Source organism: Haliotis rubra, unplaced genomic scaffold, assembly GCF_003918875.1.
Source record: "Haliotis rubra isolate DU_JTF1 unplaced genomic scaffold, ASM391887v1 Scf1263, whole genome shotgun sequence".
NCBI lineage: Eukaryota > Metazoa > Mollusca > Gastropoda > Lepetellida > Haliotidae > Haliotis > Haliotis rubra.
In genome coordinates this window covers 196,878-222,313 of record NW_025765185.1, presented here as the reverse complement: position 1 = coordinate 222,313, position 25,436 = coordinate 196,878, and the positions used below count along the sequence as shown (strand labels likewise).

Genomic DNA, 25,436 nt, shown 5'->3' with positions numbered 1-25,436 from the left:
GCCGGGGCTTACTTCGGTGCCTCCCTTTGTACGGTAGATGTTAATGGAGACGACTTCGACGACCTGCTGGTCGGGGCTCCGTACTTCACCGACAGCAACGACGACAGTGATCACAAGAAGAAAATCTACATGGATGAAGGGCGGGTGTTTGTCTACCTGAACCTCCTCAATGACAACAGACAGGCAAGACAAAACCCACAACTCTCCATATCTTAGTTCATACGATCGATATCAAAAAGTTCTAATTATCACCAAGAATTCAGGGTACAAAAAATATTTTGCTGTCTTGTCCTTATGAGTTCTCTACATAGTCACCATCCCGAGCTACACAATTCTGCCACCGTTTCTTGACCTTGTGCAGACCGGCTGAATAGAAGTCCCCTGATTTCATGCACCTTGGCCTTTTTCGGAGGTGGTGATGAGGCATGTTTCCACTCTTTACTCTAAGCGAGGAACCCAGCGTGCTGGCACTTTGGACATGTGCAGCTGGTTATGAATGATGTCCAATGCACTGCCATAACTCCAGTCGGTCTCATGCATATCCATGTGTATTGTTACACGGCGATCTTCCAGATCCAGCGCCTCGACTTTGTTCGCGGTGTCCATATCATAAGTAAGTGAGGGGCGTCAACTTCTTGGCTCATCTGTGAGGGACATGTGACCGGTTTGGAAATACCTTTTCCATCTCACAACAGTATCATAGGATGGGCCATCATCACCATAAACAGATTTCATCTCATCGTTAATTTGTCGTGCAGTGCAGCCCTTCAAGTGCAAGAACTTAATTACACTGCGCGCCTCAATCTTCTCCATACCTGGGGATTGGTGTGTAGGGTCAAACTTGTATCCTGATTGCTTAGTAACTTCTTAGTGATAATTGGAACATTTTGATACCCCCTCGTATAACTTTCTATGGCTACAGGACATGTGAAAGTGTCCTGCTTACGTGTGCGAGCATGTTGCATGTGCCCCACCCTATTTCCTGAAGAAACCCAGTCAGTTTAGCGCTGTTATGTTCTCTGCAGAGTACACGAGAGCATTCCGCTTAAAGACTTGTTGAAGAACATGCATCTGTACTGATGAAAGAAACAGTTGACTTACCGTTGGCCATTATTTTCTCAGCGGCTTCTATTCGTTTATACGTTTCACAGCGGGTCTTGACACAGAGCTCGGTTCTCAAGGGGAAGAATGAATACGGAGCCAGATTTGGAACTTCCATCAGTAACCTTGGAGACATCAACGGTGATTGTTATGCAGGTGAGATTGAGATTATCGTGGTAGCCATCGACTCATCAACGGTGATGGCTATGCAGGTGAGATTGTGATTATCATGGTAGCCATCGACTCATCAACGGTGATGGCTATGCAGGTGAGATTGTGATTATCATGGTAGCCGTCGACTCATCAACGGTGATTGTTATGCAGGTGATTGCAGGTGGTAGACTCATCAGATTGGCTATGCAGGTCGTGTGATTAGCATGTCGACTCATCAACGGTGATAGCTATGCAGGTGAGATTGAGATTATCGTGGTAGCCGTCGACTCATCAACGGTGATGGCTATGCAGGTGAGATTGAGATTGTCGTGGTAGCCGTCGACTCATCAACGGTGATGCAGGAAGACATTAGTTAGGAACTGTTATCAGTAACCTTGGAGACATCAACGGTGACGGCCATACAGGCTACCTGGGGAATGACTTTGGTACCTTTGGGGACATCATAATTGATGGTAATATGTTTCCTTGAATACGTCTTAAGATATGTGTCGTTACTGTCGTAAATGCTGAATAGGCTTTAGTAACCCTACTACAGTTACCTACTAATGATGGCCGTCAGGGGAGATAGTAGCTCAGACTCTCCACTTGCTTGGTCCGTCCAAGGAGTGAGGGGGTCGGACGACCGTGACCCCTAACTAACCACATTATATTCATGTACTGGCACACATACATTAAAAAATGTACGCGACACCAGGTTCTATACTCACATACGTTTACTCTGTCTCAGTCCATCTCTCTACTACAAGTTCACCAACGGACATGGTAGGCTCGTGCCACAGGGGGAAACTGAGTCGCGTGGACTTTTAGGGATGCAGTTTTACCTGACAACATTACCATCTTCCAGATGTTGCTGTTGGAGCGCCATATGAGGATGAAGGACGCGGGGCGGTATACATCTACCACGGAGGGGAAGGAGGGGTGAACGCCGAGGCCATGCAGAGAATAGGAGGCCGCGACATCAACGACACGGAGACAGTGGCATCTTTTGGCTGGAGCATCTCCAAACCTGCCGACGTGGACAGGAATGGCTACCCCGGTACGACCACCGCACTCAACAGTAAAACGCTCTGTTTTTCTCATGTTAAATATAAGATCGGATAATGTCCAAAGTGTGCCATGCGTCTGTGAGTAGACTCTTTACATTTTCGTTGTAGTTTTGTTGCCTGAAAGTCTCAATACACTGTGCTACTGGATGATCCTGTTTTGATCCTTTGATCACCATCTGTTTTGATCCTTTGTCTGGCAACGTTCTTTCGGTTTCACCAATGTCGTTCATATCAACGGTTGACGACCATGATTACTCCGGGACTCCCCCTTCATGAAACAATTCTACAATAATAAAACTGAAACACTGTTCAGACCGAAATAACTGACCAAGCTGTCCTTTGCAGATATCGCTGTCGGGGCGTACCTCTCGGATTCTGCAGTCATTCTCAGAACGAGGCCCATAGTTGACCTCCACGCCAACGTCACGACTGACCCCCAGCTGATCATCAAGGACAGGTCTAATTGTCCGGCGGGGACTAGCGCCGACAGGTGTTTCCTGCTGAGGATCTGTTTCCACTACACTGGAGTCAGCCTACCTTCCAGCCTCAGTAAGGTTCTACTTCATTGTTGTTGTCTTTGCTTTTCTGAATTTCTGTATGTAATTTTTAAAACCCAAGCTCCAGTCCAACCGTGACGTATCGGACATACGGTTGTTTTAGGGTGAAACCTTGTTCACTGCCTATTCCTTCTTTAGTCATTGGTTTTTTTTATCATTTTATTACCTACGAGGGTGAAAATATCGGGGATCATATTTTTCATACGATGCCCCAGGGCAAAATATCACTTTATCATGGTGTCGTGACGTCATGAACAATGCTTTGACGTCACGTTTCTTCTCTAACGTTGCGTTCTACATGCGGCGACGGCGGGTAGCCAGCCTATGTTTGCAAGTAGATTTGAATATATTTTCCTCCATTTGACGACTTCGGTAATAAACAAAATATTATTAGAGTGCCCATGTTATAATATGTATTTTTTATTGTATCAACCGCTGATTTAATAATCTATAGGGTTCCTTCATTTTCGACATTACGGTGTTAAATTGAATGTGCATGGTGTAACAACTAAACAACATGGATATGTGTCATACAATCAATCCCTTTTGCTGTAACGCTATACAACATGGATATGTGTCATACAATCAATCCCTTTTGCTGTAACGCTATACAACATGGATATGTGTCATACAATCAAACACCTTTTGCTGTAACGCTACACAACATGGATATGTGTCATACAATCAATCCCTTTTGCTGTAACGCTACACAACATGGATATGTGTCATACAATCAATCCCTTTTCCTGTAACGCTACACAACATGGATATGTGTCATACAATCAATCCCCTTTTGCTGTAACGCTCAACAACATGGGTAATGTGTCATACAATCAATCCTTTTGCTGTAACGCTACACAACATGGATATGTGTCATACAATCAATCCCTTTGCTGTGCTGTGGATATGTGTCGCTACACAACATGGATATGTGTCATACAATCAATCAATCCCAACATTTGCTGTAACGCTACACAACATGGATATGTGTCATACAATCAATCCCTTTTGTAACGCTATACAACATGGATATGTGTCATTACAATCAATCCTTTTTGCTGTAACGCTACACAACATGGATATGTGTCATACAATCAATCCCTTTTGCTGTAACGCTACACAACATGGATATGTGTCATACAATCAATCCCTTTTAACACACAACATGGATACAATCAATCCCCTTTCCTGTAACGCTACACAACATGGATATGTGTCATACAATCAATCCCTTTTCCTGTAACGCTACACAACATGGATATGTGTCATACAATCAATCTTTTGCTGTAACGCTACACAACATGGATATGTGTCATACAATCAATCCCTTTGCTGTGTACACATGGATATCAATCCCTACAATCAATCCCTTTCCTGTAACGCTACACAACATGGATATGTGTCATACAATCAATCCCCTTTGCTGTAACGCTACACAACATGGATATGTGTCATACAATCAATCCCTTTTGCTGTAACGCTACAACAACATGGCTGTAACGCTATGTATGTGTCGTACAATCAATCCCTTTTGCTGTAACGCTATACAACATGGATATGTGTCATACAATCAATCCCTTTTCCTGTAACGCTACACAACATGGATATGTGTCATACAATCAATCCCTTTTCCTGTAACGCTACACAACATGGATATGTGTCATACAATCAATCCCTTTTCCTGTAACGCTATACAACATGGATATGTGTCATACATAAATCAATCCAACTTTGTGCTGTAACGCTACACAACATGGATATGTGTCATACAATCAATCCCTTTGCTGTAACGCTACACAACATGGGTATGTGTCATACAATCAATCCCTTTTGCTGTAACGCTATACAACATGGATATGTGTCATACAATCAATCCCTTTGCTGTAACGCTACGCAACATGGGTATGTGTCATACAATCAATCCCTTTTGCTGTAACGCTACACAACATGGATATGTGTCATACAATCAAACACCTTTTGCTGTAACGCTACACAACATGGATATGTGTCATACAATCAATCCCTTTTCCTGTAACGCTACACAACATGGATATGTGTCATACAATCAATCCCTTTTCCTGTAACGCTACACAACATGGATATGTGTCATACAATCAAACCCCTTTTGCTGTAACGCTACACAACATGGATATGTGTCATACAATCAATCCCTTTTGCTGTAACGCTACACAACATGGATATGTGTCATACAATCACCTAAGCTGTAACTCTATACAACATGTTTATCTGTCACACACCCCTATGCCGTAACACCATACAACACGTGTGTTACAGTATTTGACTACGTACTCTCGGTGGATACATACAAAGGAAATGGACAAAAGCGTATACTCATGAACTCGACACAGGGCTACGTCGACTCCATATCTGATGTAATAACTGCTAACAGCCAAACAGGGGCGTGCCGGGAGTTTCAAGCCATCAGTGTAAATGTAAGATAAGCACTGCATATATACAGTACAGCCGGAAATTATTGAGAATTTAAAGATTGTAAAATTTTTTTATTTTGTTCACTCATTACTCACGTATTAAATGTGAATATTAGCATAAATTAACTCCAGATTCAAAGGCAGGTGAACAGTTAGTATTTTGTCAGGTCACCATGGGCAGAAATGCAGGCTTCAATGCGGCGGGGCAAACTACTGATCAAAGAAGTGAGAAAGTCGTGGTCCATGCTGTCCCAATATCGGACCACCTCTTCTTTCATTTCAGCAATGTTAATAACATTATCACCAATATAATTATTTATTATCCTTTATGTATGAATCTTTGTAGGATCGAGCAGATAAGGATCCGTTCACTGTGGTCCGTGTTGAGGCCACGTACCAACTCCCACAACCGGCGGATCCCAACTCCGACATCCAGCCGGTCACAAACAAGTCACGTCCCGACAAACTCATCAAGGATGTGAGTGGTTAATAGCTGAGGTTATCTCCTCCTTACAAACTACATACTACATTTCCAGAACATCTTTCGCTATTTGTTCAATTGCATGATTAATCATGACGAAACAATAGGTTTTCAAGAAGAAACCAAATTTAGACTTAAGTCTGTGGAAAAAATCAAGTTTAAACTATTCGTTTATTTTTATTGAACGTCATCCGTTTCACAATCCACTATCTTGTCCGATGCCAGTACATGTATTTCCTTCCCCGTGAAGATCCTGGTTAGAATTGGTCTTCAGCAACTCATGCCAAGAGGCGACTAACGGGATCAGGTGGTCAGGATCGCTGACTTGGTGGACACATGCCATCGTATCCCAATTGCGTAGATCGATGCTCAAGGTCACTCGATTGTCTGGTCCAGACTCGATTATTTACAGACCGCCGCCATATAGCTGGAATATTGCTGAGAGCGGCATTAAACAAGAATTCTACCATGACTTTGGGAAAAACTTGATTGTGATTGGTTAATTAAAGTCATTCAGAGGTATATAATCACGTTATATACCTCTGACACAGTATGTATTTTTTTTTAAATCTTAATAACACGGGTATGGTAGAATGGAGATAAACATACTGTGTTGGAAAATCAGAGGTACATAACGAAATTGTTATAGCTCTATTTTTTTAATTTAAAACCTCACACTACGCGTTCGGTTTTAAATCAAATTTAGAGCTATTATAATCTTGTTATATACCTCTGCCACATGTTTATCTCCTAAATAAACGAAACATGTATTTCCTAACAAAATATCTATTCAAAATACCGTTTGTCCATGTAAGGATGTCAACATATAACAAATGATGAAGCAAATATCCTCAGTCAAATTTTCGTCAGACACTTTTGTCCTCGAAAGACTACCAACAAAACACGGGAACACGAGGTGAACCTTATCCCTCAATTGCATGTCAGTAGAGTAGCAATGGGTAACATGGACGATGTCCTGTCGCTTGAGAAAATCGATAAAGGATATTCAGTAAACATTATTTATGTGATGACTAGGAAACATGTCATTATTTCAGACTTGCTTGAAATGTTCCCCTGACAACCAGCTTCTTCAATGCCGTGATTTGATAAGTTACTGCCTTGAAGATTGTTCAAACCTTACAAAAACAGTAGATGGAAACCCAATTATGTGGCTATTTCTGTATAAAGTATCTACACATTCTGTAGATTGGGAGCTCCCTGTTGGTATTCTTCTGGAAGGTTCAAGTCGATGACAGTGAAATCTTTCCTATATATATTCTAACCTTACATTTACGCTTGATTACTGCCTTCTTGTAAGTTTGTATGGTGAAGCTTTCATGATTCAATGCTTAAGTGCATGATTCAATGCTTCAAGTGCATGATTCAATGCTTCAAGTGACTAGTGACATTTCGGTTGCTTCAGGTGGCCTTTCAACTTGAGTGTGGTGAAGACAACCAGTGTTGGTCTGACCTTGTCGTTGACCTGGAGGCGAGCATCAATAACGCGGATGGGGCCGTTATTAGGGAAGATATAAACAAGGATGTCGTTATCAACGCGACAAACGGCCTGGTGCTGAACGTGGCTGTCAGGAACGACATGGAAACCGCATTCGCCACAGTAGTTTATGTCACGTGGTCTGGGACTGTGTCGATGCAGACGACAGAGTCATCTTCTCAACAACCTGTCGTCTGCGACGGAGACGCCGAGGAAATCGGGGTATTCCGAAATCGGCTGAAATGTGACGTTCTCCTTCCGGTGTATTCCAAGGAGATGTTTGCCTTTCAAGTCTTCTTCACGGCAGATGATATCAGGACTGATATGTCCCCGCTAGAATTTAACGTCTTTGTTCAAACCGGAAGTAACGAGACGACACCGGATGATAACAAAGCCAATCTAACTACTCGCGTCTGGATCGATGCTCAAACAGGAATCATTGGGTAATTATACACACTACCTTGTTTCGAAATGGATCGATACTGATCGATATGTATTTTACGATCCGTAAAGATCTGGGTTAGAATTGGTCTTCAGCAACCCATGCTTGTCATAAAAGGCGACTGACGGGATCCGGTGGGCAGGCCCGCTGACCTGGTTTACACTTGTTGTATCCCAGTTGAGTAGATAGATGTTCATGATGATAATCACTGGATTGTCTGATCCAGACTCGATTATTTTCAGACGCCTGCCATATACCTGGAATGTTGCTGAGTGCGTCGATAAAGAACAAACAAACCAAATCATATTTATTTCTCCAAAGCATATCACCACGAAACGCAGACAAAATGTACACATTTTGGCTTTTATCACCATTTTTAATCGACTCAAATAGAAACACATATCTATGCATGAGATATGACAGTCACTTTAATGCACTGCAGAAAGTCAGATCCCGACCAAGTTCTGGTACGGATGGATGAACTGGACAAAACCAAGGTTACTATCGGGCACAAATACGTCATCAAGAACGCTGGTCCTAGTTTCTTGCCGTACCTTACACGTACACGAAGAAGGAGGCGCTGTCTCCGTCAACCTTCCATATGTGCTTCAACCAGATGAATGTAAGGCGTATGAGATGTAAGAAATGTGTGTATCTCAGGGTAAGGACACGATGTGAGATGTGCTGCTCTGCCTGGTGAATGTAAGGCGTATGAGATGTAAGAAATGTGTGTATCTCAGGGTGAGGACACGATGTGAGGTGTGCTGCTCTGCCTGATGAATGTAAGGTGAGTGAGTGAGTTTAGTTTTACGCCGCACTCAGCAATATTCCAGCCGTATGGCGGCGGTCTGTAAATAATCAAGTCTAGAACAGACAATCCAGTGATCAACAGCATGAGCATCGATCTGCGCAATGGGAACCGATAAAAAGCGTTCGATCTTCACGCCGAATACCCGAGTTCGCGTTACAATATGGGTACAATGTGGGAAGCCCATTTTCTGGTGTCCCCCGCTCTGATATTGCTGGATTATTGCTAAAAGCGGCGAAAACTAAACTCACTCGCTCACTCACTATCACTTCCGGCTCCATTGTCTTTCTCCTTGTCAAAACAAGGCCTGTAAATCTATCCACACTCATATGGTCCCCGCAGATCCTACATGAAGACGGAACAAGCGTCGGCTGTCAGCGATACATAAAAAGTAAAGGCATCGCGCAGAGTTCCACCACATCAACAACATCAACGACAACGTCGACTGAACCAGTGGAGACAACGACTGCTTTCTTACCCGTCCTGCCTCCTTCCAAATTAAAGGAGCGCAAAACAGGAGACATCGCAAAAAACATCCTGGACATGGTAGGTTGAGGGTCAGAGGGGGAGACTGAAAATTGGTTTTGGTTTGGTTTTGACGAGTTGAGGGTATTTTTTCGTTGTTTTAGTTGGGCTTGGGGGGTGATTTTGTATTTGTTTGGATTTCTTCGTAATCGCTTCCTTGCTTGGGGAGACAAGCCGTGTAATCCCATTTGTTTTCAAAATATATCTCTTGTCTCCTCGGAAAATCCTGCATGTATAGCAATTCAGAGTAAAACCTGAGGAAACATTTTCTTTTGTCAGTATTTTCTGGATTTTGTTATAGTTAATAAAGTTTGCATAGTTATGCCCATTATGTAATAAACTACTGGAGGTGGGTCTCTTTCAAATCCTATCTTATCTTTGAAACTAAAAAGTAATGTTTTCACCGTATTTGCACCATTTAAAACATAGGAGGGTTATTAGGTTCCAAATCCTTTTCTTACCAATATGTGTTTTCATAAATTACTCATTCAAACTGTTGCACGATTGTTGGACTGTTGGATGGAGGTGAAATTGACATAATCATAGTTAACAACAGTTCCTCTATAGGTGAAGTAACATAACAAACCCCTTATATTTGCTTTATGTCCTTCAGTCTAGATAAGATTCAGGTGATATATTTTGCCGTTATGATCACGTACGTTTAGTAACTACCTGGTGTTATCATTAAATGTATGGTTCAGTTTTCTTCCTGGCTTCTGATGGAGGCTGCTACTGAAGTCGCTGTGGTTGTCTGGTTCACAGGACTGTGCTGACTTCAAGTGTGTTGAGTACACGTGTCCTCTGCATCATCTGAGCCCGGGGAGTAGCGCCATCGTCAACATCACCGTCTGGATCCCAGGAAGCAACCTGCCCTTTTATGATGTGGGTAACTTCGCGTTCAAATTTAGACCCGTGAAGGTCCGAGTTAGAATTGATCTTCAGTAACACATGCTTGCCGTAAGAGGGGACTAACGGGATCGGGTGACTTGGTTGACACGTCATCGTATCCCAACTGCGTAGATCGATGCCCATGCTGTTGATCACTGGATGGTCTGGTCCAGTCTCGATTATTTACAAACCGCTGCCATATAGCTGGAATATTGCTGAGTGCAGCGTTAAACAACAAACCAGCCAACCAACCATATGCTATTACGGGTATATAACTATTTATGAAACTACGTGTCACTGCGGATGTGACGAAGCATGTGTAAATGTAGATGTAATAACGAACGTATTCAGCTGCATGCAATTCCGGTTGTAACGAACGACTAGTTGCTCCGGATGTAACGATCTGCGTTTTCTTGCAATGAAAGTGATAAGTGCAAAACGTGTTCGTTTGTTTTGGATCCAGCGGGTTGACTTCCTGAGGTACTACACTGAAGCCACCGTGATCCAACCTGACCACCCCCTGCTCTACCCCTGGGGACAGGCTGTCGAGACGAAGGTAAGACGGGTGGTATCCTAGCCATCCCTTCCTGTGCTCTTGGGACAGGCTGTCGAGACGAAGGTAGGGTGTATGATATCCTTGCTATTACATCTTGGGGACTTGTTTTGACGGAGGCAAGGTGGGTCATATATTGAATATTTGTTCCTGTGCACTTGGATACAAGCTGTTGAAACGAGGGTAAGGTGTGTGATATCCTGACAATCACTTCCTGTACTCTTGGGGACAAGTTGTCGAGACGAAGGTAAGGTGTGTGATATCTAACAATCACTTCCTGTACTCTTGGGACAAGTTGTCAAGACGAAGGTAAGGTGTATGATATCATAACAATCACTTCCTGTACTCTTGGGACAAGTTGTCAAGACGAAGGTAAGGTGTGTGATATCATAACAATTACTTCCTGTACTCTTGGGACAAGTTGTCAAGACGAAGGTAAGGTGTGTGATATCATAGCAATTACTCCTGTACTCTTGGGACAAGTTGTCGAGACGAAGGTAAGGTGTGTGATATCCTGACAATCACTCCCTGTACTCTTGGGACAAGTTGTCAAGACGAAGGTAAGGTGTGTGATATCATAACAATCACTCCCTGTACTTTTGGGACAAGTTGTCGAGACGAAGGTAAGGTGTGTGATATCATAACAATCACTTCCTGTACTCTTGGGAGAAGTTGTCAAGATGAAGGTAAGGTGTGCGATATCATAACAATTACTTTCTGTACTCTTGGGACAAGTTGTCGAGACGAAGGTAAGGTGTGTGATATCCTGACAATCATTTCCTGTACTCTTTGGAACAAGTTGTCGAGAGGTAGGTAAGGTGTGTGATATCATAACAATCACTCCCTGTACTCTTGGGACATGTTGTCAAGACGAAGGTAAGGTGTGTGACATCATAACAATCACTTCCTGTACTCTTGGGACAAGTTGTCAAGACGAAGGTAAGGTGTGTGATATCATAACAATCACTTCCTGTACTCTTGGGACAAGTTGTCGAGACGAAGGTAAGGTGTGTGGTATCACAACAATCACTCCCTGTACTCTTGGGACAAGTTGTCGAGACGAAGGTACAGGTTTACACCTGGCCAAATACGACCTGCAAGATGTAACCACACGATATTTAACGACAGTCCTCCTCTCGTTTAAAGGTAATGACGCCAATCTACCCAGAGAATCCACCTGGCAAAGTCAACATCTGGATCATCATCGGCAGCGTCCTTGCCGGCATCATCATCCTTATCATCATTCTCCTCATACTGTGGAAGGTAACCTTTGCCAAATTTGGTCACATATGATAAGAGTTAGTTAACATATGACAACGAAGAGTTATTGTTAGTGTTTCTGAGTTTTCTTTAAGGTGTAGTAAACTTGGATTGGGTTGTCTGGAAAACGCTCTGTGCTTGAGTGTCAGTCTTTCTCTGAGTTGCGAGTAATATTTAGTGTACTTTATGTACTATAGGCCTGTGGCCTTTTCAGTGCAAATTAAGATTTTACATCGGTTTTAGATATATAATATACATGTAGATAGATTGATACATAGATAGATAGATATTGATATAGATAGATAGATAGATAGATAATATTAATTTGAATGGTCTCTATTGTAAACTTTTCAATCTCTTGTTAGTATCGTAAAGAGAACTGGCTTTGAGCATTCAGCAAATTCCTATATTTGATGCCAGTATTGTAAAGTGCACTACCTTTACAGGTGTCTGTACAGTGGTCTCTGTTTGGGTTTTCTGTAAGGTGGTCTCTGTTTGGGTTGTCTGTAGGGTGGTCTCTGTTTAGGTTGTCTGTAACGTGTTCTCTGTTTAGGTTGTCTGTAAGGTGGTCTCTGTTTAGGTTGTCTGTAAGGTGTTCTCTCTTTAGGTTGTCTGTAACGTGTTCTCTGTTTGAGATGTCTGTAACGTGTTCTCTGTTTGGGTTTTCTGTAAGGTGTTCTCTGTTTGGGTTTTCTGTAAGGTGTTCCCTGTTTGGGTTGTCTGTAAGGTGTTATCTGTTTGGGTTGTCTGTAAGATGTCTGTAAGGTGTTCTCTGTTTGGGTTGTCTGTAAGATGTCTGTAAGGTGTTCTCTGTTTGGTTTGCCTGTAAGGTGTTCTCTGTTTGGGTTGTCTGTAATGTGTTCTCTGATTGAGATGTCTGTAACGTGTTCTCTGTTTGAGATGTCCCTAACGTGTTCTCTGTTTGAGATATCTGTAACGATTTCTCTGTTTGGGTCGTCTGTAAGGTGTTCTCTGTATGGGTTGTCTATAAGGTGTTCTCTGTTTCAGCTGTCTGTAAGGTGTTCTGTGTTTGGGTTGTCTGTAATGTGTTCTCTGTTTGGGTTGTCTGTAATGTGTTCTCTGTTTGAGATGTCTGTGAGGTGTTAACTGTTGGGTTGTCTGTAAGGTGTTCACTGTTGGGTTGTCTGTACAGTGATCTCTGTTTGGGTTGTCTGTAAGGTGTTCTCTGCTGGGTTGTCTCTAAGCTGTTCTCTGTTTGAGATGTCTGTAAAGTGTTCTCTGTTTGGGTTTTCTGTAAAGTGGTCTCTGTTTGGGTTTTCTGTAAGGTGGTCTCTGTTTGGGTTTTCTGTAAGGTGCTCTCTGTTTCGGTTGTCGATAAGGTGTTCTCCGTTTGGGTTATCTGTAAAGTGGTCTCTGTTTGGGTTGTCTGTAAGGTGTTCTCTGTTTGGGTTATCTGTAAGGTGTTCTCTGTTTGGGTTGTCTTTAAGATGTCTGTACTGTGTTCTCTGTTTGGTTTGTCTGTCTGTAAGATGTCTGTAAGGTGTTCTCTGTTTGGGTTGTCTGTAAGATTTCTGTAAGGTGTTCTCTGTTTGGATGGTCTGTAAGGTGTGTGTAAGGTGTTCTCTGTTTCGGTTGCCTGTAAGGTGTTCTCTGTTTGGGTTGTCAGTAGTATATACAATGATAGTCCGAGATCAAGTCCAACAAAAGCCTCTGTAAAGCTTTATTTCACAAATAAAGCTTTTGTCAGGCCCTTAGATCTCGCCCCCATCGTATATACTACTTTTGAATCCCCAGTTAACTTCCCGGACACACGTGACACTATTGGGTCACTATGACTGCAATCCTGATCATGTGACACTATGTCGTGTTGACCTCGAGGAAACAGTTTAATGTGAGTCGCCTATGATCTCTTTGGTGTTCGTAATAAAGGCTTGCTGGGCTTTTCGTACCCCCTGTTCTATGTACTTTTTTTTCTCGTCTTCACTGATAGCAGGTTTGCGAGACTTGGACCGGATTTCTTGTTTCATCTTACGGTACTTGTCGAGTTCAGAGAGGATTGAACGAAATTCCTCCTCTGAGATCTTACTGTCAGTGAGTGCCGTGGAAATACGTTCACTTACCGTGTTCAGCTTTGATTCGGCCAGAACCCTGATCTCGTCATGTTTCAACGCTTTACGATGCAGTCTGCGGGATGCAAACTTAAACACCAACCCTGCCACCCCTACCACCCCAGCTGTTATTTCAATGCCTAGCACTATAGGTGCGGCCACGATGGTGGCTAACAACCCAACACCTGCTGCCCCTAGTCCCATGCTGGTTGTCGTCAGGGCAGTATCAGTCCCGTCCACGATATTGAAAGCTATATGGTACTTCTTATATAGTGCTTTCCGTGTGTCGCGGTCTTGTTCTAGTTGGCGTTTTACATCACATAACTGTCTCAAGCGGAACCCGTCTATGGTTTCCAGGGTCTTCGCGACTTCTTCTACGACAGGGTACAGCCCCATCCTGTGTGCATATAATTTATCTTATGAGATACTTTCTAATTGTGTGCTATTTAATTCTTGCTCAGTGTATTTGAGACTTACAAGGTGTAGACTCTCAGGCAGGGAAATAGGTGAGAGGCTAATAGGCCACTCTGCTCTCACACGAACCCTATGGAGGCTTACTAAGGGGTCTATAGGATCCTTGGAGCCCGGTCCCGGTTGTATGACGATACAACAACGTTGGTTCCTGTGTATGGCATCCCAGTGTATTGTCAACCCGGGTAAAAGTGGTAGTGCTGAACTATAAAGGGTTCCCCTGAAATGGACTTCTATGATGAGTGTGGAGCGTAGTCTCACACCCATAAACCTCAATTGGGAATCGGGGGCGTCAAACCTTAATTCATTATTTTTGTCGGAAACTAACATGCTGCTCGTTCGACCCGGGGCTAGCTGGACACTTGCATCAGACTCCGGAATGAAAACCCTGAGAAAGGTACCGTTGTTCCTAATTTCGGAGACATAGCCATCTTTGTTTAACGAGATATAAGGTGCGGTGAGGGTCATGTTGATCAACCATTTGGGCTCTCTAAGGCCGTCTGCCAGAGGCTGCCGTATGTACACGCCGTCTCTTAATAGCAGGACGTACGAGCCGCTGTCCTCGCCGGGCAGATCGAATCCCTCCGTGTCCCCTAGGTCGTTAAGTGGGGCGTTGGGTCGATGACGATTGGACATTGCTATAATACTATTATGAGATAGTTTCCAATTGTTTTTCTGATAATTTCTCAGGGGGGCACTTCACCCTCATGAAGTGTATGTTGTCGGGTAGGAAGATCTTGGTGAGTGATATCGTGTCTTCCACAGTCACGGTGACCCCCTGCGGACTGGTGTGAGAGTCAACACCCACCCGCACGTAAACAGTGCAAACCTGATATTGCCGTTTCACCACCCGGAGTTTGATCCCCTTCACGATTTCGACTTCATCCGTCGATGGTTCCCCTAGGTAGACTTGTATGACCAGCGTGGAGTTCACCGGTAGGCTCGCCAGGATGTTGACCACGCCAGCGAATTCAGACACCAACTGCAATGCCCCGTCTTGCACTCCCGGTTTACTCGATAGCATGTGGGCTGCCATACTGGAGAGTGGGCTGATGATTACACTACGTCTATGCGCCGGAACGTACGCCACGAGCAGGGTTCCGTTGTTCACGACTTTGTTTAGGTAGTTGTCTTTGCTCTCCGTGAACACGTAGGGGGAGCCGAGACTAATGTTGAGAAACCAATCTACTCGAGAGGGTAACAACACCCACTTGTCGTCGTCGGTGAAGACGAGGGTATACTGCTTGTTTCGGGCGACGGTCGTGCTATCAACATCTTCTAAGTCGAACAGTTTGCCTCCGAACGATTGGGATACCACCCATCTATCATCACCGATTCGGACTAGGTCGAACCGAGTGTTGAGGGCCGCTCCTGAGACATCTACTATGTCACCTAGGGTTCCACCGATGGAGGGGACTTCAACGCGTTTGTAAATGTTGTTTTTCAGTTGCAAGTTACCTTCTACTCGGGGATCGTCGAATCCGCGTGTGTCCCCGAGGTCGGAGATCCCCGCATTTATGCATTTTTTCAACCTCATTCCAGGCGCTAGTCATTTTATGTGCAGCGTTATCCTGAGGTATCCTATATTCACAGGATTATGCTTTATATCTAACACCGATATTATCAACTCAGGGATGTTGCCCCGAGTTAACTTCTTATAGTGACGTGGTGAAAACGACTCGGTTCTGCCGTCGTTGTATTTCTCCGTTTTCACCGGTACGGCTCTCAGTATCGTGGAAGGGTGACCACCTTGAATGTTGTCCGTTGTGCTCAACTGACTGAGATGAATGCACAGCGGTACGGCACTAGGTCGGGTAACTTCGTGCCTGTGACGGTAGTTGTGGGTTTTATCTCGCCCGGCGACATCCCGAGTGCCCTCGCCAATGGTCGGCTGAGCCTCAAGGGGTTTATTCCGTTGTTGGTTAACACCACTGTGCCGTTTGAGTCGTTCATCTTGAGTTCGGCTCCCAAGGGTTTGAAGATCTCGTCGCTTAGCGAGCACACGCTGTAGTAGCCGTCAGTTATCTGGTTGCGGGCGCCACTGACGAACAGCTTCTTGTTGTTGGCGTTGATGTTAATCCATCGCGGTAGGTAGGTGATATCGCAGAGTGCAACTTCGAGTTGGCCCGACGTGTTATCGATCGCGTGCATCAGCTGAACGGACTCGCCGCTCTATATTCCTGGAAGTGTTACGTACATGTTAGAGTATATATACTCATTATATAATACTTTAAAAATGTGCAAGCCGGGAGGATTCTCCTCCCCAGGAGTGTTTTACCCTAAACTGGATATAGATTTCCCACATATGAAGATCGTGGTCTCTGATGAGTTGTATTTCGGCACCCAGTTTATAGATGTATTTGCCAGGTATAGGTTTTCGGTGACTAACGTTAAGGTAGTCCACGCTTGGTTCAACAACCCGATGCAGTTCTGGCAGAATCAACTCAACTTCGCCGTGTGGTGCGCTACAACGGGGTGTGGCTTGACATTGACCGACACTAGGCGGGGACCGCTGAGTCAGTCTGTGTTCACGTTTCACGTGTACTACCAGGTCAGGCGTATCCTCAAAGAGATCAGCGCTCTGCTCCCACAGGACAAAGCATGGGACGACTCAGTAAACAACCAGTACGATAGACGGGCCTACGAACGCGTTTGCAACGAATTTAAGCTAGACCCGAAGACGGATTGGCGTTTGCCGGGCCCGAACCATGGGTTGGTTATCCCCATCGCTCACAATATGTACATCGTGGAAGCCAGCGAGAAGATGAAAAAATGGGGGTACAAGTCGTATCATTACATCCCAGCAAACGAGTGGGATGACCCTTACATGGCTTTCGACACCAGCAAGGATTACCAAGTCTGGAGGTTCGAGCAGGGGCCCACGGACGATTGGAAAATGTTCATGGTGGACACGTCGAAAGGGTTTACTCGTGCCGGTGTCACCAGATTGAACGACTCGATTCGAACGTACGTGTGGGCGCTGTTAGGTGCGCAGACGCAAACGCGTTCCAGTATCATCGGTAAGGGGACTGCTTACGATGCGCAGAAACAGTTCGTGTCCAACGTCGAGAATGCCATCTCCGCCCCAGTTGATATACCAGGTGCCATCCGACGATACGTGTTGGAATATGCCCGCTCGAAAGTCGCCTACGAGTTCAACGTGGGACTGTACATGGCTCCGAGCGACACGCAACTGAGAATCAACAAAGTGGTGGGCTACAACAACAAAATCGTCATAGCCACGACCGACCAGAAGCAGGGTATCACGTACCAACCCCCACTACCGGTGAAACGGGTATAGTCGTACCACCCCCAGAGCCTAGGGTTCAACCAACACCACCACAGCCCAAATCCCCACAATCCAATCAGCAGCACACCGACCGTAAAACAGCGCTGGTGGTCTGGGGGATCGCGGTTGGTTTGGGTCTCATTTGGTTAAAATTCCTTAGCCGCTACGTACACCAGACCCGCCACGGCAACGATGGCTGCCAACAGGTTTTGGCCGAGCCACGTGACAGTTTTTGCCATCGTGCTAAGTAACCACAAGACAATGCTACCCAGGATGCCCGGCAGGGCTTCGGCGGCCTTACCAGCGAGTTTAGCCAGGGCCTCCCCGAGTGATTTCAGGTGTTTTTTTATCCAGTCTCTAACATCACCGCCACTTGGTGGTGTGCCACCACTTGGGGGAGTACCACCACCCCCACTCAACGGTCGTACACAGGGTCAGTCCAATGTTGGGGAAACCGCAACTGGGGGGTCGCCGCGTGATCAATATATTCATGATCCAGCGAGGTGATAAGTATCACTACACGTGGATAAAACACCTCAGCAGGCTGTTGCACGACCAGTCAAAACACGTTGGGAAAAAACATTTTTGCGTACGGTGCCTGCACGGTTTCAGCCGACCCACCCTGCTGGAATCCCACCGGTAGGATTGCCAAGGTGTGGGGCAGACAGCCATACAAGTCGACATGCCCAAGGAAGGCGACAATATACTAAAATTCGACAACCACAAGAACCAGATGCCTGTTCCTTACATCATCTACGCCGACTTCTTCGAAGCCTTGGTCAAACCTGTTGAGGCTGCTTGGGGTACCCCCAACACACAAAAAACACAGGAGCACGAGGCCTGTGGGTTTGGATACGTGGTCGTCCGATGTGATGGGGAAACGAAAACTCCCGTAGTGTACAGGGGTCCTGACGCGGCTGAAAAGTTTCTAAAGTGTTTGCAGGAGGAAGAGAAAACTATCAGGAATGCGCTGTATACAGTCGCTCCCATGCGTATGACTCAAGCCGACCGGCTAGCTCATGGCTGCAGCACTCACTGTCATGTGTGTGATAGCCCGCTGAACGGCGATTTGGTGAGTGATCACTGCTACGTCACCGGTAAGTATAGAGGCGCCGCTCACAACGCGTGCAACCTCAAGCTCAGAATCAACCCCAAGACAATAAACATCCCCGTGGTCTTCCACAACTTGAGAGGGTACGACTCTCACTTGATCATGCAGGCCATCGCGAAAGTCGACGGCAACCTGACGTGCATCCCCAACAACATGGAGAGATACATCTCCTTCAGCTTGAATGGCCTGAGGTTCATCTACTTGGTTCAGTTCCTCCTGTCATCACTCGACAGTTTGGTCAAGGCCAACGATACCTTCCCCATCACCGATCGATACACCGACGCCGAGACTCGACCCCTGCTGATGAGGAAAGGGCGTGTACCCCTAAGAGTACATGGATGGCTGGGCCAAGTTCGCCGAGACCCGACTACCCCCCATCAACCGATTTTACAGCAACCTGACTGACTCAACAATCACCCAAGACGATTACTCGCACGCGATTAACGTATGGAATAAACTGGGCTGTAAGAATCTGGGTGACTACCATGACCTGTACTTGAGAACAGACGTACTCCTGCTAGCCGACGTGCTTGAGACGTTTAGGAGGACGTGTTTTAAGCAGTATCAACTCCACCCCGCATGGCACTACACCAGCCCATGTCTATCTTGAGATGCCTTGCTGAAGAAAACCGGAGTTAAGCTGGAATTTGCTAACCGATTACGACATGCACCTGTTCCTTGAGAAAGGCTTGCGAGGTGGGATTTCCATGGCCTCTAAACGCTACGCGAAAGCCAATAATCAATACGTGAAGGGCTACGACACGAGCAAGCCAACCACTCACATCCTCGACCTTGATGCCAACAACCTGTACGGTTGGGCCATGAGCCAGTATCTACCGACAGGGGGATTCGAATGGGCATCACCCGAGATCGACTTTATGAGCATCGCGCCAGATTCGAAGTGGACTTGGAATACCCTAAGGCATTGCACATATCACACAACAGCTACCCCCTGGCCCCAAACGTTTGAGGGTTAACCCAGACTGGATGTCCGAGTACCAACATAACTTGCTGGGTGGGCGGGTGGCAGACGTTGAAAACCCGTGCCCAACTTAATGAATAAGACCAAGTACATGGTGCACTATCGCAACCTACAGCTGTACCTGTCATTGGGTATGAGGCTGACCAAAATACACAGGGTGCTCGTGTTCGACCAGAGCCCCTGGATGGAGCCCTACATCAGAATGAACATGGACCTGTGAAAGCTTGCCACCAGTGACTTTGAGAAAAACCTCTACAAACTCATGAACAACTCGGTGTTCGGTAAGACTATGGAGAACCTGAGGAAACGCGTGACCGTGAAGCTGGTTCGGTCTAACGAGGAAGACAAGCTCAGGAAACTGATAGCCAGCCGGGCATTCAACCGGAGCAAGATATTCACCGACGACCTGGTGGCCCTACACATGAAGAAAAGCCACATCAAATTCAACCGGCCTGATGTACGGCTTTTACTACAACGAGCTCAAGAAGCAGTACGGTGCCAGGTGTGAAGTGCTGTACACGGACACTGATTCCCTGCTGATGGAGATTCGAACCGAGGACGTGTACGAGGACATGAAAAAACGCCTCGATTTGTATGACACCAGCGACTACCCCAAGGACCATGCCATACACAGCACGGTAAATAATAAGGTCCTCGGTAAGATGAAGGACGAATGTGCTGGCACGACCATAGCTGAGTACATAGGCTTGAGACCCAAGATGTACTCCATCCTGAAGGCCGACAATGGGGAGATCCGAAAGGCGAAGGGTGTCAAGAAGTACGTGGTGAAACAACACATCAAACATGCCAGATCCAAGGAAGCCCTGTTCAAGACCCACACCTTCAGCATCAAATGAATATGCTTAGAAGCGACGGGCACAGGATATACAGACTGACGATAAACAAGACGTCCCTGTCGCCAATGGACACAAAGCGTTGGATAGCCATCAACGGGATCAACACGTACGCGTACAGGCATGAGAAAATTGAACCAAGAACATAGGTGTATAAATACAATGTCACGGAACCCAAGAAAGTTTGAGGCTATTTACTACAGCCCGCGTGGGTACTGGAAAGGAGCTAGCGCCGTACATAAGCTGGCTAAAATGGCGCGAGTACCCCCGGACGAGGCCAAAGTGTGGCTTGAAAAACAAGCCCTGTGGCAGATCTATTTACAGGCACCACGCTACGTGCCTAGAAGGAAGTTCGGTATTAACATACCCAATAGCGTTCACCAGGCCTACCTCCTGTTCCTACCCCACGACAAGAGGCACAAGTATGCCCTAACCGTCGTGGAATTGGCCAGCCGCTACAAAGAAGCCGAACCCTTGACCGCGAAAGACTCGGCCCAGGTAGCCCGTGGATTCAAACGCATATACAAACACAGCCCGCTGACGTGGCCCACAGAGCTGCAAGTCGACCCCGGGCGGGAGTTCATGGCTGCCATGTCACAACTGCTAACCAAACATGATACCAAGGTCAGGCGTGGCGCGGCCGGAGCCCATCGCAGCCAAGCCATAGTTGAGAGATTCAATCGGACTTTGGCCGAGCGCTGATTCGGGCATCAGTATGTGAGAGAGATGACCAACCCGTGGAAACGATCGACGGAATGGGTAGCGCGGCTACCTCAGGTGGTGTCGGCCATCATCCACGAAACCACCCGTCTCACCGGCAAGAAAACAGCCGACGCTATCAAACTGAAATCAGTGATAGCCGAACCGGCTGCACCATTGCGTGGGAAGGAGAAACAGATACCCAATAGGGCCCTCGTGAGGTACCTCTACCAGCCGGGGGAACACGAAGGGGACACTCGGAAACGAGCCACCGATCCGATATGGTCAGTCAAAACTTACAACATAGATAAAGTGGACATCAAAGCCGACGAGCCGAACTTGTACTACTTGAGAGATGGGCCAGGGAGAGGTTTCGTTAGAGAGGAATTATTAGTCATACCGTACGGCACAATGTTACGCCCCAAGCAAAATATTTAACACTTACCAAGTAATCCCAATAGTATCCTGTCACATTAAACTGTTTCCTGTCAACACAACATGTCACATGATCAGGAAAGTGCTAGTTCACGGTCATAGTGACCCAATAGTGTCACGTGTGGCAGGGAAGTTAACTGGGGATTCAAAAGTAGTATATACGATGGGGGCGAGATCTAAGGGCCTGACAAAAGCTTTATTTGTGAAATAAACTTTACAGAGGCTTTTGTTGGACTTGATCTCGGACTATCATTGTATATACTACTTTGTCTGTAATGTGGGCTCTGTGTGGGTTCTCTGTGAGGTGTTCTCTGTTTGGGTTGTCTGTAAGGTGTTCTCTGTTTGAGGTGTCTGTAACGTGTTCTCTGTTTGGGATGTCTGTAATGTGTTCTCTGTTTGGGTTGTCTGTAAGGTGTTCTCTGTTTGGGGTGTCTGTAAGGTGTGTTCTCTGTTTGGGTTGTCTGTAAGGTGTTCTCTGTTTGAGTTGTCTGTAAGGTGTTCTCTGTTTGGGTTGTCTGTAAGGTGTTCTCTGTTTGAGGTGTCTGTAAGGTGTTCTCTGTTTGGGTTGTCTGTAAGGTGTTCTCTGTTTGGGTTGTCTGTAAGGTGTCTCTGTAATGTAAGGTGTTCTCTGTTTGGGTTGTCTGTAAGGTGTTCTCTGTTTGAGGTGTCTGTAATATGTTCTCTGTTTGGGTTGTCTGTAACGATTTCTCTGTTTGGGTTGTCTGTAATGTGTTCTCTGTTTGAGTTCTCTGTAATGTGGTCTCTGTGTGGGTTCTCTGTGAGGTGTTCTCTGTTTGGGTTGTCTGTAAGGTGTTCTGTTTCAGATGTCTGTAACGTATTCTCTGTTTGAGATGTCTGTAACGATTTCTCTGTTTGGGTTGTCTGTAAGGTGTTCTCTGTTTGGGTTGTCTGTAAGGTGGTCTCTGTGTGGGTTCTCTGTGAGGTGTTCTCTGTTTGGGTTGTCTGTAAGGTGTTCTCTCTGTTTGGGCTGTCTGTAAGGTGTTCTCTGTTTGGGTTGTCTGTAAGGTGTTCTCTGTGTTTGGTTGTCTGTAAGGTGTTCTCTGTTTGGGTTGTCTGTAAGGTGTTCTCTGTTTGGGTTGTCTGTAAGGTGTTCTCTGTTTGGGTTGTCTGTAAGGTGTTCTCTGTTTGGGTTCTCTGTAAGGTGTTCTCTGTTTGGGTTTCTGTAAGTCTGTTTGATGTCTGTAACGTGTTCTCTGTTTGGTTGTCTGTAAGTGTTGTCTCTGTTTGTGGTTGTCTCTGTAAGGTGTTTCTGTTTGGTCTGTAAGGTGTTCTCTGTTTGGGTTGTCTATAAGGTGTTCTCTGTTTGAGTTGTCTGTAAGGTGTTCTCTGTTTGGGTTGTCTGTAAGGTGTTCTCTGTTTGGGTTGTCTGTAAGGTGTTCTCTGTTTGAGTTGTCTGTAAGGTGTTCTCTGTTTGGGTTGTCTGTAAGGTGTTCTCTGTTTGGGTTGTCTGTAAGGTGTTCTCTGTTTGGGTTGTCTGTAAGGTGTTCTCTGTTTGGGTTGTCTGTAAGGTGTTCTCTGTTTGGGTTGTCTGTAAGGTGTTCTCTGTTTGGGTTGTCTGTAAGGTGTTCTCTGTTTGGGTTCTCTGTAAGGTGTTCTCTGTTTGGGTTGTCTGTAAGGTGTTCTCTGTTTGGGTTGTCTGTAAGGTGTTCTCTGTTTGGGTTGTCTGTAAGGTGTTCTCTGTTTGGGTTGTCTGTAAGGTGTTCTCTGTTTCAGTTTTCTGTAATGTGTTCTGAATTGTTTTGAAGGTATGTGATGTTTGAGTTTTCTGTAAGGTAAAGTACACTTTGTTTGAATTGTTTTGAAGGTATATGATGTTTGAGTTTTCTGTAAGGTAAAGTATATTTGGTGTGAATTGTTTTGAAGGTATATGATGTTTGAGTTTTCAATAAGGTAATGTACACTTTGTTTGAATTGTGTTGAATGTGTACTCTGTTTGAAGTTGTCTGTAAGTTGTATTATGTCATATCACAGGTGAAATCAGTACAAATCACTCTGTGTCAACTCTTGAGGACCCGGCTTAGAATTGACTTTCAGTAACCCATGCTTGCCGTAAGAGGCGACTAACGGGATCGGGGGGTCAGGCTCGCTGACTTGGTTGACACATGTCATCGTATTCCAATTGCGTAGATCAATGCTCATGCTGTGATCACTGGATTGTCAGGATCAGACTCGACTATTTACAGACTGCCGCCATATGGTTGGAATATTGCTGAATGCGGCGTAAAACTAAACTCACTCACTTTGTGTCACACACCGTGAGGTTTTATACCGTGTAAACGGTAACCAGGTCCAGAACCATGTTCGTGGTTTATCATGGTGCTCGTAAATGATACTTTGGAGCTGAAAGTAGCGTTGATGAATGTATGTAATTTGGGCCAGTCTGTCACTTTGTGCAAACTGTTATGTAAGTTGCCCTTGGTGTTTTGGTTAAATTCTATTTCGGCTTTGTTGGCCTCACTGTGCTGTTGCTTGATGTTAAAGGCACTATTTCACATCACAATTCTCTAAAAATAAGTAATGCATTTCTCTCAATAATACTAACTATCAGCCCTCAGGGAATCTACCATATAATTTATTCCAAAAGAATACGTATTTAGATAACAGTAATATATGAATGTTCGAGTGAATTAATCCAACGTTGCATTAAATCGACTCTCGCGCCCACTACCGGCTGAACATTATTTCAAGCGAACCCCACAGAGTTATGTCCCTTGGAGCGCTCTTACGAATATCCTATAACTTCTTTGGAGAGAGAACTCAGTCCTAGACAAAACATACGCGCAACTTGTGATTGAAACCAGTTAGGCAAACACCGACAACACCGGGTGCGACAGCTTTCGATGTACGGAACAATTGTTTACATCCATATATGGCAGGTGTTCTCTGTTTGGAAGCTGTTCGCCTCGAAGTTTGAATTCAATTATAGATTTTAGGCATGTCGTAAGGGATAATAAGTCTTTTACTGCATAAATAGGAAGCTAAAGTGAGTGCATATGCCCCAACATATATAATATCGGCCAAAATATTGTCGAAAATGTATGACATGGTGCCTTTAAGATAGAAATTCATTAATTTTGTTCCATTCATGAATCTGTTGAGATTAATGGGTCTTTGCGTGAACTGGCTTATAAAATTGCCAAGGTCATTTGTAGAGGTGCAGCTCTCTATGGCTCGCGGACAACCCCAGAGTCACATAGTTGTGTTACTTTACGATGTACATATTCTATTACATCATGAATAATATATATGTAATAAAGGTTGGTATTGTCATTTACAGTGCAACTTTTTCAAGCGTGAGAAGAAAGGCCAAGTCCAAAAATGGAAGCGAGAAAGCGGTTACTACGGGAAAAAAACGTCAGGTGCTCCACGAAACAGCAAAGTCCCTGGAGAATCGACCCTAGGAGAATAGAGTTAGGGGTGGGGTGGGGTATTAGAGAACCTATATGTATTGTTGGGACTGAGGACCCCGGGAGTTTACCGTAAGTGACGCTGTGATGACCGAAATCCCCAGAGAGTTGTTGATGTGGTGTGATCATCGGAAGTCATTCACTTCGTGTTGCTCATTTTATAATTTACTTTTTGTGTTACGTCCCAGTAGAACACAAAACAGAAGTACAAAATGGTTTAACTCCACGTATGATATTCTCTGAAATGTAAAGCTGTGCCTTGGTCTGTGCAACGTCAAGTTATTGCCAACTCCTGAAACATGATGCCTACTGCCTAGT

The 25,436-nt window shown here is 45.1% G+C and overlaps 1 protein-coding gene across 1 annotated transcript; it reads left to right on the top strand.

The window, feature by feature from the left end:
• LOC124266545 (integrin alpha-3-like) lies at positions 1–25,436 on the top strand (the record flags this gene model as incomplete). The annotated part of the gene is made up of 14 exons (XM_046701344.1): positions 1–183; positions 1,152–1,257; positions 2,120–2,311; positions 2,667–2,870; positions 5,174–5,331; positions 5,675–5,806; positions 7,233–7,747; positions 8,189–8,296; positions 8,487–8,505; positions 8,897–9,100; positions 9,842–9,961; positions 10,431–10,523; positions 11,667–11,783; positions 24,989–25,436. Coding segments are annotated over 14 exons (2,283 nt in total), but the record flags the coding sequence as incomplete, so codon positions are not given.